At 39.4% G+C, this 16,171-nt stretch overlaps 1 protein-coding gene across 3 annotated transcripts; it reads right to left on the reverse strand.

Moving 5' to 3' along the window:
• Positions 1-820: 820 nt before the first annotated feature.
• On the reverse strand, positions 821-15,661 carry GTPBP8 (GTP binding protein 8 (putative)). 3 transcript variants are annotated; one of them, XM_033211274.1, is made up of 6 exons: positions 14,748-15,661; positions 12,931-13,029; positions 10,498-10,628; positions 7,916-8,015; positions 4,980-5,098; positions 821-3,714 (listed from the first exon to the last, which is right to left on the reverse strand). In XM_033211274.1, the coding sequence occupies exons 1-6, from the start codon at positions 15,084-15,086 to the stop codon at positions 3,645-3,647; spliced, it is 858 nt and encodes a 285-aa protein (XP_033067165.1). In that variant the 5' UTR covers positions 15,087-15,661; the 3' UTR covers positions 821-3,644. The 3 variants fall into 3 exon arrangements, with proteins under 3 accessions (XP_033067165.1, XP_033067166.1, XP_033067167.1); XM_033211275.1 differs by having other exon boundaries at positions 3,184-3,714; positions 14,751-15,165; XM_033211276.1 differs by lacking the exons at positions 821-3,714; positions 4,980-5,098 and adding an exon at positions 7,496-7,560 and having other exon boundaries at positions 7,873-8,015.
• Positions 15,662-16,171: the final 510 nt, after the last annotated feature.

The following is a 16,171-nucleotide window of genomic DNA, read 5'->3' on the forward strand; positions in this document are numbered from 1 at the left end:
GAAAACCAAAGCAGTACCTTAGTATGTATGTACTGCATCCTTCTTTTCCTCAGCCACCCTATCGTAACAAGTTATTTCCCTTCCATTCTTTATTTGGCTTTGTTCTTTCCCTGTCTGCCTTCTGCATTTTCTCAGTTATCTACCAGTGGTTCTCAAACTTTTTGAGAATCGCCTGGTGGGTTGCTAAAAGATGCAGATTAGTCCTTTCCTAGACACTGATAAACAGGGGCCAGAAACCTGCATTTTTAACACAGAGCCCACGTGATTTTGATCCAGGTGGCCCCAAATCCAGTTATGTAAACGCTGCTTTAGCTTCTCTCCTGAAGCCTTGTTAAGTAAACTGGTTTAATCCTTAATCTCTAGTCACTTTTCATGTTCCCTGTGGCTTCCTACCAAGTGGTAGTATCCATTTAGTGCCTTAAAATATGGACAATACCAAGGTGATTTCATTCCAGACAAGTCTAGAAATGGCCATTAGCTTCTAAGTGTCCTTGTGTTCGATGTATTTCCTTTACCTATTGGGAAATGTAAGGTAAATTCGTAAGAGAACTGGTGCATAGCTTTGTGGACCATAGGGTTTATTTGCTGAGAGTTGTCTCTATTCATGCACCCAGTCTCCTAAGTAGCCTTTTTTAAGACTTCATGTAACTGATTCAGAAAAAAACTCCCAGTCTTTTAAGACTTCATGTAGCTGATTGATTCAGAAAAAAACTCCCTGGGAATTAGGAGATTTAAGGTTCAGTCTTGCTTCTCCTACTTGCATGTGGCTTCACTGACCTAGTCAGTTTCCCCTGGCTTAGGTTTCTGGATTTGAAGTGGATTTTTTTTTTCAAGAATGAAACTTTTATGGCTGAAATAAACTTTGGAGCTTATCTTTCACTGGAAAAACCAGGGTGGTTCGGTGAGTTAAGGACAATACAGCACGGACTGGACCACACCAGTCTAGCATTTGTTTCCAGATTCATTCATGTTCTTTTGGAGTAGCTTCATCTCCTCATTTTCCTGTCTTCTGCCCTTTACTATTCTGTAAAAATGGCAAAAAAGCTTCATATGTGTACACAAAATGACAATGTGTATGTTTATAAGGAATTTAGTATTCTATATCAGTTTTTCTAAATAAATCGAAATATTTATCATTTAAAAAAATGCAATCTAAAGTATACCAAACTGTAACTTACCTAGTGAGATTAGAAACTATTGTCAGGGTCATCATAGTGAATTATTGTTATTACTACTTTTGAGACAGAGTATTGTGCTGTTGCCCCGGCTGGAGACAGTGGTATGATCTCAGTTCACTGCACCTTCCACCTCCTGGGCTCAAGCTATTCTCCCACCTCAGCCACCTGAGTAGCTGAGACTCCAGGCACCATCCTGCCCTGGCTAATTTTTTTAAAACTTTGTGTAGAGATGGGGTTTCACCATGTTGCTTAGGCTGGTCTGAAACTCTTGGACTCAAGGGATCTGCCCACTTTGGTCTGCCAAAATGCTGGGATTACCCACATCCTAGCACCGACTTTATCACTCCTAATGGCATGAGGACACACAGGCCATTTACAAGAGCAGTGTTTGAGACCTCTTGTGTGTCACTTCAAAGCCTCTTGGCCTTCATACTAAAGTCACTGCTGTGGCAACCACTTTCAAGTAGGGCTGAACCTTGCCTCTTGCTCTGGGGACAGCTCACTCCCTGCCCCTGGGCTTCTCAACAGCTGCAGGAACTGCCTAGCACTTGGGTATGTACAACCCAAGTACATGTGGGGCCGCCCCCTCCCCTCCTCAAAGAAATTCGGAGGCACAGTGTGAGGCTAAAGTAACTTCCATCTTGGATGCTAATCTACCATGTTGACTTCTGATAACCAGTTCCAGAAATGCCTCTAAGATTTCTACTTTTACCTATTAAAAGAACACACACTCACTGTAAATTGTGGCAAATTATAGGCTGTGTTGCAAACAGCATTCTTGCCTTTCCCTGAGGAGCTGACTTCAGTGTCTCACATGTTCCTTCTGAAGCATGCAAACCCTTTTCTCTATGGCATATAAGCCCTGGGTCGGGGGTAACTGCGGGGATCCACTGTCTCATCACTGCCTGAGACATGGCTTCTGTGCATAAGTCCCTATTAAATGTTTCTGACACACTGGATTTGTCGGCCTCTTTCTTTGGCATCTCAGCACCCTCAGTCTTTGGGGATAGGTTGCATAGACCTGCTCACTGTAGAACACCTATTTCCTAAGACTTGTCATAAGGTCCCTCAAGATCTAGCATTAGCGCCTGCGTTTTGTCTAACTCAATGAATATGTCGTTAATAGGCCTGTCTTGTTTCATTTTGCCACTGGGATCACTTCCCAAATTTACATATGTAAGCTTTTGGCTCAGGCTCTGCTTACAGAACCAAGGATAAATCAAAGCAGTAAAGTAACACTGACAGACAAAAAGATGACTTCTAAGATAACTCTTTTGTTACTATATATTTTATGAATGTCTATATTAAAAAAATCTTTTTTCTGGCTGAAAACATTCCTGATTAGATTAGACCAATTCCATCAACTATACAACTGACAATATATTCAGATTATTTTCTGGCAAAAAGCCATGAAGTTGGTTTATAGCTTTAATTAATTTTTTATCCAGCAATACAGCTATAACCTTTTAATATTCAGCTTTACTTTGAAAAGCTAAGCCACTTGTATGAATAGGTCAGTGGCACCTTCACAAAAATCTTTTCTATTACCTTTAGTTCAAAGGCTTTATCTTTCCATTCTGAATTTTAAATGTAGCCATCTAAACTGTCCCATCAGCTTTTTTCTCTTGCCCTTTGCAAATTAGTTTTCTCACTTAAAGCTATTTTTGTTTTTTGCTTTTTCACTAGTGAAAATGTTACTTCCCCCGTGAAAGGACATTTCCTGTAATCTACCTGTGAATTTTGCTATATTTCTTTGTTGGTTTGGCTTTACAAATAGGTAGCTGTCTTCTCACATGTTACCTGCTGTAAAACCATTTTACTCTTTAATAGCTTTCAAGGTTACAGTAACATAAATTTCAGAGAAATCAAGTAAGTTGCCCAAGATCCAACATATATAATAAACATCAGAACTGGAACTTGAATTCTGTTCTTTCGGTTGTTTCCAACATGGACTAACACATTTTATCAAGAATGTTTTCAATATTCAAATAAGGACTCAAAAAAATAGGCTTCCATAGTAACATTTATCCATCAACTTACCTATCGATGCTTAACAGAAAAGCAGCCCCTTTTACCTGACCCATTTTAACATTTAAAAAAAAAAAAAATACACGTAGTAGACATATTCTTCAAAAGACAAAAGCCCAGTAAAATGTCAAACCCTTCTCTACATAGTTGTAACAGGCTTTCATTTTATGGCTGTGCTCTTGCTTGTCAGTTTGTTAAAACAGGGGAATCAGCTAGTAGTTGTTCTAATGAACACCATAATTCAATTACTTGTAAATTTTTCCCCCCCAGGCGCAAATTCTTGTTTTGAGAAGGTGCAGATTTTGAAGCTGAAATGATCCTCCTGGAAGTTACAGATGCCCAACATTTAAAACAATGTTGGAATTCTTCTAGGTATTTAACTCCAGTTAGCATAAAGCTTCTTTTTTTTTTTTGAATCTTCAGCTAAACTGGGAACCGTTAGTCAAGATTTCCTGTTACACTGGCTATAAAGCATCTCAACATATGGATTCCAGAAAAGGTCACAGCGCTGTGAAAAGAAAAGAAAAAAATAATTTTCTTCCTTTCCTCAGAGATAACATCTGAATTCATCAACTTAAAAAAATTTGCAAATTCTTAACGATTTCATGTATGAAAGCAGAACATCTTTTAATGTGTTCTAGCTTTCTTCTCTTCCCCCAGCCCCTTGTAGTATCCTAAAATCTGATGATCAATATCTGATCCATTTCCTTCATGATTCCAAAAATTTCACTATACCTTCTGTTTTGCTTTGTTTTCCAGAGTAAGTCTTGATCTCTTTAGTTTGTTCTTTTTTGTAACAAATATTCAATTGCCTTGTTAGACTTTTCAGGTTTTAAAAAAATTATCATCACTATTATTGTATATATTATTTTTCTGTCTGTCTTCCTACATCCATCCATCCCTCTGTCTGTCCGTCAGTATGGAGATCAGCCAAAATGTTTCTCAGGTATGGGTATACTAGTTTTTTTTTTTTTTTTTTTTTCAGACGGAGTCTCGCTCTGTTGCCCAAGCTGGAGTGCAATGGTGCGATCTTGGCTCACTGCAACCTCCACCTCCCAAGCAGCTGGGATTACAGGCGTGTGCCACCACACCTGGCTAATTTTTTTTTGTTTGTTTTAATTTTTCTAGAGATAGGGTTTCACCATGTTGACCAGGCTGGTTTCGGACTCCTGACCTCAGGTGATCCACCCAAAAGTGCTAGGATTACAGGTGTGAGCCACGGCGCCTGGCCTTCAAATGCCTCTAGTTTTAAGTGACAGTTTAAGAGACACTGACAGTATTACAGGTTTTCAGTATATAAAGTTATAAAAACAACTCAACTAACAAGTGGATAAAGAAAACGTGGTATATATGTACCATGTAATACTACTCAGCCATAAAATGGAACAAAATAATGGCATTTGAAGCAACCTGGATGGAGGTGGAGACCATTATTCTAAGTGAAGTAACTCAGGAATGAAAAAACAAATACTGTATGTTCTCACTTATAAGCAGGAGCTAAGCTATGAGGACACAAAGGCATAACAATGATATAATGGACTTTGGGGATTCATGGGGAAAAGTGGGAGGGGCGAGCGATAAAAGACTACACACACGATACACTGTACACTACACTGCTTAGGTGATGGGTGTGCCAAAATCTCATAATCACTAAAGAACTTTTCCACGCAACCAAAAACCTGTTCCCCAAAAACTATTGAAATAAATTTTAAAACCCACAACATTCTCATATTACTTCATAAAAAACAAAAAACAAAACAATTCAACTCTTACCTTACAGGAAACAACTGAGGAAAACATCCTTGAGTTTTTGTGTTAACAAATTTCTGGATCTGAAGCACTTGTTTTAAAAGATGTCCCTTGGAAGATTTGTCAATTTTTGTTAATACAATCTATAAGAAAACAAATTTTTATGCATTAGAAATAAAGTGGTTCTTAATAATTTTACACATTTTAGCTATAATTTTTCATTCACAACTAGGTGACCCGTGCAAATTTATCTCTCTGTACCTATTTCCTCATCTATAAAACAAAAAGAATGACCCATAAAGGAGTAGCTATGAAGATTAAATGAGCAAATGTGTGAAACACATAAAGTATATGCTGTGTGTCTGCTGCTTAATAGTGCTTTAACCACATAGGGCGATAATATCTTGGAAAGATCAATGAGAAGGGTCCTGGAGTTACATTTGCAATTGTTCATATGATCACAATATACCTGATAGCTTAAGATATATAAATGAATATTGGGTTTATCTATATAAAATTGTCAATTTGTAATCATTTTTTGACTTATACTCTAAAGAAAAAAATTAGAAATCAGGCTATTTGTAGGTTGTATCTACTAGTTATATTCCAAGTCCAGAATTCTACTTGTTCAAAGACAAGTATCATAGTGCAGAAAAGGTCAAAGTATGGATGATTACAAAAATCAATTAAAAATAAAACCTTAGTCCACCAGGTATTCCTGGTGAATTTCTGTAAAATTAAATTTCCTGGCAAATCATTTTTGCTTTTTAGTCATAAAAGATGCTAATGGCAGGAGTGAGATGTCATGATACATATATTGGTTTGTGTCCACGGTTCCTTTCTCATAACTCCCATAGCCCTTGTTACAATCTTTTGTTTTAATGTTGGATATGTTAGGCATCAGGAAATAAAATCTCTCTGACCTCCTGCCTTCCATTCACCTGCTCCAAGACAAGACTTGTAATTTTCCCTCACCTTTCTCATTGTGGGACATATGACCCTCATTCCAGAGAGGGTCCCACCCCATGCCCTGGGGGAAGGGATGCTGATGTCATGAAGCTTCCATAAAAGCCCAGAAGACTGGGTTTGGAGAGCTTTCAAATAGCTGAACACAGGGATGTTCCCAGAGGGTGGCATGCCCAAGGAGGACATGGAGGTTCTGTGCATCTTCATTGTATCCTTTGTAATATACTTTATAATACCATCAGAAAACATGTTTCCCTGAGTTCTGTGAGCCACTCCAGCAATTAATCAAACCCAAAGAAGGGACAGTGGGAACCCCAACTTGAAGCCAGTCTAGATATTCTAGAGGCCCAAAATTGTGACTAGTGTCTGAAGCCGGGTGGGAGTCTTGGGGACTGAATCCTCAGTCTGTGGGATCCGATGTTATCTCCAGGTAGACAGTATCAGAACCAAATTTTCAGATACCGAGCTGGTGTCCACTGCTTGTTGGTGAAGGAAAAAACCCTACATATTTGGCCACAGAAATCTTCTTGTGTTAATTGTTGTGGTATGAGAGGAGAGGAAAAACATGGTTCCAGTGTTTTTCCCATAGTGAGAAGCAGAAAGTGTGTGGTTTCTAATGACCTGTGAATCCCTCCACAAATGGGAGTCTTTCCTCATAAAGGCAAATGTACTCATATTTAAAAGGAGATACAGATATAATTTCTCTATTCCAATTCTTTTTCTAACGAGGAAAGTAATATTTCCTTTCAATTAACATTGAGGAAAATATATGATTTCATAAACTAGTATCTGTGATACCAAATAAGGAATACTATTATTTAGTTTGGCAATATTTAGGCATTTTTACTAGGTAGACTATCAATCCTTTGACTCCTAATAAACTGTGTCTAATGCTTCATAGGGCTTTTGCAAACCCCAAGAATTCCAAGACCCCAAGAATAAAACAAAAGTGGCTGACTAGTTACTTGGTGTGATTTGTACTAAACTCCACTTCTACATATTAGTGGCTTTCTGACATCTTTTTGAAACCAAATTATAGTTATTGTGTTCTTCACTTTTCTTTGGAAAGAAACTTTAAGAGTGCTATGTTATCTGGAAGTCTCACAAAGCAAAATTAATGTGGATACCAATCTACAATTCTGCATTCTATTCTAGGTCAAAAGACAAAGAACACTTGAAAGAAATTCTCAGAAGAAATTTTGTTTGCTTTAAAAATATAAAAATCCTACTAGTGTGTGCTGGAGGCTGCTATGTTCCTGGAACAATTTTAAAATTTTAAATTAGTTAAACAACTCTTAAAGTGGCAGTTTTATTCACATTCTTATCAGTACTGTCTGTCAAGCTGCTGTTAAAGAGCTAACTTTTTCTGAAAAAATGTTTATGTTGCTATAAAAAGAAAAAATATGAAAAGTACATAGGAACATTCAATGAACAGCTGAAAGAAACCTTTAATTTTTAAAACATACAGCTGAGCGACAGAAAAGACTAAAAGTGCCACAGAACTTATTTTAATTAATATTAACGGATGATTAATTGAAAAGATGATTCAAAAGGCACTCTCCTTTGTCTTTTGAGGAAGCAACACAAGCTCAGTTGTTAAAAGGTGCCTGTACACACAGATGCACATAGAACTGATGATCTGGCCGGGCGCGGTGGCTCAAGCCTGTAATCCCAGCACTTTGGGAGGCCGAGACGGGCGGATCACGAGGTCAGGAGATTGAGACCATCCTGACTAACACGGTGAAACCCCGTCTCTACTAAAAACTACAAAAAACTAGCCGGGCGAGGTGGCGGCGCCTGTAGTCCCAGCTACTCGGGAGGCTGAGGCAGGAGAATGGCGTGAACCCGGGAGGCGGAGCTTGCAGTGAGCTGAGATCCGGCCACAGCACTCCAGCCTGGGTGACAGCGCGAGACTCCGTCTCAAAAAAAAAAAAAAAAAAAAAAAAAGAACTGATGATCTCTAATTGCAACCATGATTCAAAGGAAGTACTTACCACATAAGGTAATGCAAATTCTTCACACATTTCTATGGCAATATTGTCTGTTTTTTGAATTCCAACAACACTGTCCACTAATAAAAATGTTCTCTTCAAGCTATAAGCATGGAGAAAAGAAGATTAATGGCAATATAAAATACACCCATTCATTTATCCCCTCTTCCTTACTATACTAAGAAATTCTCCTTGGAGTAAATCTCAATCCAAAATTAAAAAATTTCTTTAGGCAAAAGGAATTCTCAATTTGCCAGCAGTTTATCCTGCAGTCCAGGAGGTCTCACTGCTGTTTACTTTCAATAACTAAATTCACTAAATATTAACTTAATTCAATAAGGATATATTGGACGTAAGACATTCTGCCTGGGACTTGATATATAATGAGTGACTTCCCTCCTCTAAAAGCTTAAACTCGAGGAGAAAGAGACACAAATCAAATTAACCATAAATTACAGCTTATAAATTATAGAAACCATAAATTATAAAAATTAAATTAACCATAAGTTATAAAACTTTTTTTTAAGAGCCTCATTCTGTTGCCCCGTCTGGAATGCAGTGGCACGGTCTTGATCTTGGGTCACTAACCTCTGCCTCCTGGGTTCGAGTGATTTTCCTGCCTCAGTCTCCTGAGTAGTTGGGATTACAGGCGTGCACCACCATGCCTGGCTAATATTTTTGTTGTTGTATTTTTAGTAGAGTCGAGGTTTTACCATGTTGCCAAGCTGGTCTCGAACTCCTGACCTCAAGAGATCTGCCGGCCTTGGCCTCCCAAAGTGCTGGGATTACATTACAGGCATGAGCTGCCGTGCCTGGCCTGTATAGAATTTTTTTTTTCTTTTTTTTGAGACGGAGTCTCGCTCTGTTGCCCAGGCTGGAGCGCAGAGGCACAATCTCGGCTCACTGCAAGCTCTGCCTCCCAGGTTCATGCCATTCTCCTGCCTCTGCCTCCCAAGTAGCTGGGACTATAGGCACTGCCACCATGCCCAGCTAATTTTTTGTATTTTTAGTAGAGACAGGAATTCACCATGTTAGCCAAGATGGTCTTGATCGCTCGACCTCAGGATCTGCCCACCTCGGCCTTTATTGCCCTAACACTAACAGATAACAGAAACCAGACAAATTATATTTTGCATTTTCTTATGTAAATATTTGATTTTACCCTCTATGTAAAGCTACAACAAACAAGATACTTATAAACATTTTTTTACATTTCAAAAGATTAACATCAATTTTCTATATATGATGCAATTCTTGAAACAGAACTATCACTTGACTACATAAGGAGACAAAAAAGAGATATTATTTGCAGCAGATCTGATGTCTGAAGTATTTTAAGATGATCAGAATTTACTGGTTTTAACCAACAATTTTCATTTTCAAAATTAGCCAGGTAACAGTTTGGTTTTAAAAAAAATTAAAAGGCCGGGTGCGGTGGCTCACGCCTGTAATCCCAGCACTTTGGGAGGCTGAGGCAGGCAGATCACCTGAGATCAGGAGTTCGAGACCAGCCTGGCCAACATGGTGAAATCCCGTCTCTCCAAACAATACAAAAATTAGCCAGGTGGTGGGAGATGTTGGTAATCCCAGCTACTCGGGAGCCTGAGGCATGAGGATCGCTTGAACCCGGGAAGCGGAGGCTGCACTGAGCTAAGATTGCATCACTGCACTCCAGCCTGGGCAACAGGGTAAGACTCCATCTCACAAAAGAAAAAAGAAAATACTTTAAATGGCCGGGCGCGGTGGCTCAAGCCTGTAATCCCAGCACTTTGGGAGGCCGAGACCATCCTGGCTAACCTGGTGAAACCTCATCTCTACTAAAAAATACAAAAAACTAGCCAGGTGAGGTGGCGGACGCTTGTAGTCCCAGCTACTTGGGAGGCTGAGGCAGGAGAATGGTGTAAACCCAGGAGGCGGAGCTTGCAGTGAGCTGAGATCCAGCCACTGCACTCCAGCCTGGGCGACAGAGCGAGACTCCGTCTCAAAAAAATAAATAAATAAAAAGAAATTAATGGGCCAGGCACAGTGGCTCATGCCTGTAATCCCCCACTCTGGGAAGCCGAGGTGGGTGGATCACCTGAGGTCAGGAGTCCGAGACCAGCCTGGCCAACATGATGAAACCCCATCTCTACTAAAAATACAAAAATGAGCCAAGCATGGTGGCGCACACCTGTAGTCCCAGCTACTTGGGAGGCTGAGGTAGGAGAATCACTTGAACCCGAGAGATGGAGGCTGCAGTGACTCCAGATTGTGCCACTGCACTCCAGCCTGGGTCACAGAATAAGACTGTCTCAAAAAAAAAAAAAAAAAATTAACTATGCTGAGTACTCTTTAGTCTCGATCTCAATTTGGGAAAATATTTAAATTTAATATTAAGGGTAAGCTAAACCACAGACAGAAAACAAGCAAGCAGTACATACCTTGGTCCTAAATATTGTATTGTGGAATATTATGAGAATAAAATGGACCTTATAAAATAAGTCATTCGATAAAACTGAGGTGTTAATCAGGTGTATAATACTCTACTGATGCAAACATGCTTTGGGGTTAAATGTATAACTATTATAAGAAAATCTTTTCCTTACTTCCTTCGTTCTTTTAGATAGGTCTCTACCATGTCAACAAAATCTTCAGGTGCTCTATAGCCATAACCTGGCATGTCCACCACTGTAAAATGTTTTCCAACTTTGAAAAAATTCATTTTCTTTGTGTGTCCCTGACAAATAGAAAAAAAAAGCTGTCTTAAGATATGTCCTCCATCTACTTAATGATTCAAAATGTTTTCCAGTTAATCAATAAATATTTATTAAAAGTCAAGTATATATAACCTTAACTCTGCTGATGATGAACAGGAAAAGAAGACAGAAGGGGAATGGCTGGAGATAAGTTTAGATCATACTACTTTTTGCTTCATTTTAAATAAAGAATCTGTATGACTTAAGAAGAACTTTAGATTCCATATTAGACACATGTAGGCAAAATATTTTGGAGTCTTTCCTATTGCATTAACTCTTAGTGACAAATTCACCCTGTTCTAAATTGTGACTGCATCAGTCAACATTCTCTGATGAACAATATATCTCCACTTTAAAGAGAAACTAATTATGGCAAGGATGGGTTAAAATGCTTACCATCAGTCATACACATTTTCATAAAACCTAGATCCAAAGTCTGATCGTTTCCTATACCTAGACTATTGCTTCCCTAAAATCAAGATATTTTGCATATTTTATTAGGTGGATTTTAGTGCTTTCATTAAACAATTTTTTACTGTATAGACAACATAATTACAAAATGTTTGTGCAACTAAAATTGATGCACAGATGATGAAAAGTGGTTTATTCGTAGTTTTGTGTCCATAGGACATATATTAATCAGAAAAGATAAGATTATGATAGGCAATTTTATTTTTTTTTGAGACAGAGTTTCGCTCTTGTTGCCCAGGCTGGAGTGCAATGGCGCAATCTTGGCTCACTGCAACCTCCACCTCCCAGGTTCAAGTGATTCTCCTGCCTCAGTCTCCCGAATAGCTGGAATTACAGGAATGCACCACCACGCCCGGCTAACTTTGTATTTTTAGTGGAAACGGTTTCTCCATGTTGGTCAGGCTGGTCTCAAGCTCCCAACCTCAGGTGATCCAACCACCTCGGGCTCCCAAAGTGCTAGGATTACAGACGTGAGCCACTGAGCCCAGCATGATAGGCAATTTTAAAAGTTAAGTCAATTGTTTGGATCTTAGAACAAATATTATCAAAGGAAAGATTTTTATAAATGATTTTAAGTTCCCAGTTAGTTTACTTGTCTATAGGAAAATGATTTTAGAATTACAGATTGGGAATGTCAAGAATACATTTCCTCCATTGTACTCTCAAAAAAGGAAGATCACTCTACTTAGAAGTGATCATTTAGCTGATATATTTGGTAAGGCAGGGCAGGAGTAAAGATGGGAGGGTTAAGGAATGGAAAGAATAATTAGCAATGGAGCCAGAGAATCATTTTATGAAGTGGAGAGCAAGAAAAGACCTAGTGGAGTTTCATGGAAGGGGTCCAACTCAATGAAAGGGGTGTGTGTGCACTCGCGCACGCACATACACAGGGATAGTGAACATTAGGGTTGGTGGAAAGGTTTACCGTGGCCAGATAAGGTGAGAGAAAGTGGGGGTGATTTTGAAGAAAGGGTATCTTAGATACTGGTAGAGACTGTGTCACTGAGAAGAAAGTAGAGGGAATTAGAAAGTGATAGAAAGCTATTACAGCAAACTGGCTAGGAAAACAAGCACATAAGAATATGTGAATGTGGCCGGGCGCGGTGGCTCAAGCCTGTAATCCCAGCACTTTGGGAGGGCGAGACGGGTGGATCACGAGGTCAGGAAATCGAGACCATCCTGGCTAACACGGTGAAACCCCGTCTCTACTAAAAATACAAAAAACTAGCTGGGCGAGGTGGCGGGCGCCTGTAGTCCCAGCTACTCCGGAGGCTGAGGCAGGAGAATGGCGTGAACCCGGGAGGCGGAGCTTGCAGTGAGCTGAGATCTGGCCACTGCACTCCAGCCCGGGCGACAGAGCAAGACTCCGTCTCAAAAAAAAAAAAAAAAAGAATATGTGAATGTGTCTGTGTAACTAATTCACGTACCTTATACCTTGAAAAAGATTCTAGGAGGAAAAAAGCAAGAAAAACCTAAAAGCCATTTCCCCTACAATCAACGTAGAAGTAGATGATCACTGTTACAGAAGGAAATACAGAATGACAATAAGACACTTTATTTGGCAACTCTGCAAAATTTGGATAAAGAAAGATTTTCTGAAGATATTGTCTAGACTACTAAAATAAATCCAGCTACACTTCCTTTTCTTCAGAGAAATACACAGGCATTAGGATGTCTTACTTTATTACTTTTTTGAAAGAAATCACTTCTCTAGGAACTTAGCAATTATGATTTCTTAAACCTTCCAGCATTTATTATTCATGTTAGTTAATCCAAGAGATAGTCCAAACATATTTAAAAACTTCAACATACTGGTTTTTTGGAGACTCTGACTTCAACCTCAGGGGCCAGTGAAAATAAAGCCTTGATTAGGGATGATTTTCCAACATTGCTTCTGCCTATAAAACACACCTTATACAAGAAAAAAGGTAAGTACTAGCTGTATATGATATTCTGCATTAGATGCAAAAAACTTCAAATTCTAACATAGCTAATATTTATTGAATAAATTCAATGTGCTAGGCACCATTTTAAGCATTCAGCATATATTTTCTTATTTTTTTTTTACAGCATCCTAGGAGGTAGGTGATATTATTCCCCTTTTACAGATGAGAGAACACAACTAACTCCAAATTATACAGCTACAACGTGAAGGAGTTGGGATTTGAACTCAGGACGTGTATATCTACAATCTGTGCTTTTAGTTTCACTACACTACTCAAGAATATATGCAACTGTTATTACGCATTTCATATTTACAAAGCTTTTTAGGGTAAAAACTAAACGTAGTTCAACAGAACTAGATGAAAAGTACACCTACATGTTTGGAAGCACATTTTCTCAAGCACCCCCATGGTATACTGTAACATCACTGCAATTTAAAAACGTACTCTTTTCCCTTGATCTCTCTTGTTCCAATTAAGCTTTTCTCCTCTATAGTGTGGAAAACAACAGAATATTCTTGATATTAACCATTAATACACATGGCTCTGCTTTTGAACATGGTATTGAGGGAGTGGGGTACAATGCCAATCAGTTGTTCTCAATGACGGCCGTACTGCCCCTTGAGGGACATGTTGGAGATTTTAAGGGCATTTTTGGTTATCAAGACAACGGGGGGGCATTTACTGGGCAGGGGCCAGGGAACCTATCCTGGAAAATTCTGGTCACTCCTTCAAAATTAATTGATCAGAGTCCTGCAAAAATTTTAAATGCTCTGCCAGAGCAAATCTAATGCTATTACGTAGATTAAACTGAATTTTAAAAACGAATTACAAAAAAGTCCAGTAATTTAGAAGCTTAAATAAAAAAGCAATGGCTGTCTCAAAATCATTAAGTAAGTGAGGTACTCCTTGAATCCTGACTATAGTTCTACATATATTTAGACAAAATATCTGACTATAGTTGTACATATATTTAGATTAAATATCTCTGGGCGATGGTGCACTTAATGTAAATACATATGGAGAGTTGAGATGCCTTTTAGCAGACTTAGAACAGAATATCATTAAATTGCAGGACATGCAAAAATGCTCACTCATGAAATTTCACTAATAAACGTTGTTATAAAAAACTTTCCACATTATTGCCATCTAGAGATAATTATTTTTGCAAATGATAGGAAATTTAGATTAGAAGAAAGTTACTTATTGATAAGGACCATCTCATTTGTGAAACAATTACTCGTTTCTTATTCTTCACTGTCTAAATTCTAGTTTCTCTGGCATGTTTCCCTACTTAAGTTAAATAGGAGAAAAAAGGACAGAGTTAATTTTTTGAATGCTTAGTTTGGGTTTGAAAACCATTTAAAGCACTTTGAAGTCTTCTATATTCATTCCCAAAATAATTTAAACTGCATACAGGCAGTCTCTGGCTTACAGCGGGTCAACTTAACGATTTTTGACTTTAGGATGGGTTTATGGGGTATTGACTGCATTTTCTACTTACGATGGGTTTATCGGGTATCCCCACGTACATGGAGCATCGGCATATATCTATTTAGTTAAAATAATACATGCGCTCACACAAAGCTAGAAAATACAACAGCAAAATCACCCGCGAGCCCGACAGACGGGACAGCTGTTAGCGCTGTGACGCCGGTGCGCAGGTGAACCGTGAGAATCGCCTATCACCTCGGGCCGGGAGAGATCCGGGGCGTGGTCTATACGAACGGCAGAGCTGACGTAGTCAATGCGGTTCCCTTCAGTGGCGGTGAAGACTTTGTCTGCCCTCGCGATGTCCTCCGGGCTCGGGTCAAAGATACGCAGGTGAAGGTCTTGCCTCCTGTCGGGGGCGAGGAACCGCTCGACCTCCTGCAGCGGGTACAGCAGCTTTCTCAGCTGCTGCTTCGGCAGCCGCAGCACCTCAGCAAAGGCTTGGGACGTGCTGTTAGAGCGGCTTAGTCGCTCCAGCACCGCAGGCATTTCAAACAGCCTTTCCGCTCCCAGCCGCAGCCCGGGCGCCGCCATTCTCCCTTCCCAGAAGGCGGGCAGAGAGAGTTTACTCCTGTGGCCTGGGTTGCGCGTGCGTGAGCGCCCGCTGCCGCCGCGACGCCTGCTGGGAGTTGTAGTCACCTCTGGCCTCGTTCGTTCCTGTCTAAGCTTTTTGCGTTCAGTGAGCGGGAGGAGGGTGGAGGCAGGCGGTGACCTGCGGGGAACAGCTCACTGGGTTTCTTTAACACCTTGGACTTAACGATTATGTCTTACTGGAAGGATGTTTAACGGTTTCCAAGGGTTAAAGACTTACGTGGCCATATGGCCCTTGAGTCTCAAGCGAAAGACTAACAGTGTGAAGCTCTGATACATTCCAGGAACGCTTGATTTTCACAGTTTTTGGTTATCTTATTAACCGTTGACGTTTGTCATAAATCCACATCACTAGGATAAACACTTTTGCAAAAAAGAAAAGAGCTGGTGAGAAATGTGATTGTAATAGCACCTCGTTTTCGTGGAAGGGACTGTTTGTATTTCCGCCTTCGCTATAGCTGCAGGAAATGTCGTTAAACTTTAGAGATTTCTTACAAAAACAATTTTGCATAGATGTTAGAGAATTGTTTCCTGGACGTTTCATAATATTATTTCAAAAGTTTCTCCCTAAAGCCGATCAGTGCTGAAATGGGAGATACAGGTATCACAATGATGAAATGAATAACTGAAAAATATTCGTATGTTAAATAAACTAGTTTTTCTAAAACCTCAGCAGCAAATAGCAGAGAAAGGGTAACTCATGGTTTCTTGAGCTATTCCCCAGATAGTTCAATAACTAAACAGGACAATTCTTGAATAAATACAATACAAAAGTTAATGAACAGAAGCAACGACTTTGAAGGCAACCAATACGGCAGCCTGATGTGCTGCTGGCTGGCTGTTTTTTTATTGATCTTTGCGTTAGAGTTTGGGGTGCTTTTCTGTTCGCTATTCTTGCTCCTGCATATATAAAAGTGTATATAACACTCTGTTATATACATCAGAAATTTGGGATTCTTATTACTGTGTATGTAATATACTTTGAAAGTGCTTTTATACATGCCATTTTGTTTTCAAACCTTAGAGCC

The sequence above is a fragment of the Trachypithecus francoisi genome, unplaced genomic scaffold, assembly GCF_009764315.1.
Source record: "Trachypithecus francoisi isolate TF-2019V2 unplaced genomic scaffold, Tfra_2.0 Lachesis_group0, whole genome shotgun sequence".
Lineage (NCBI taxonomy): Eukaryota > Metazoa > Chordata > Mammalia > Primates > Cercopithecidae > Trachypithecus > Trachypithecus francoisi.

What these genes read in the sequence shown, in the direction of transcription:
- GTPBP8 (XM_033211274.1), bottom strand. Translation starts at nt 15,086, where the DNA reads ATGGCGGCGCCCGGGCTGCGGCTGGGAGCGGAAAGGCTGTTTGAAATG. An exon ending in ATCTCTCCCGGCCCGAGGTG is followed by an intron (nt 13,030 to 14,747) that starts ATAGGCGATTCT and finishes TTCTTGTATAAG; the next exon opens with GTGTGTTTTATAGGCAGAAG. An exon ending in TCAGAGTCTCCAAAAAACCA is followed by an intron (nt 10,629 to 12,930) that starts GTATGTTGAAGT and finishes TCTATTTGTCAG; the next exon opens with GGACACACAAAGAAAATGAA.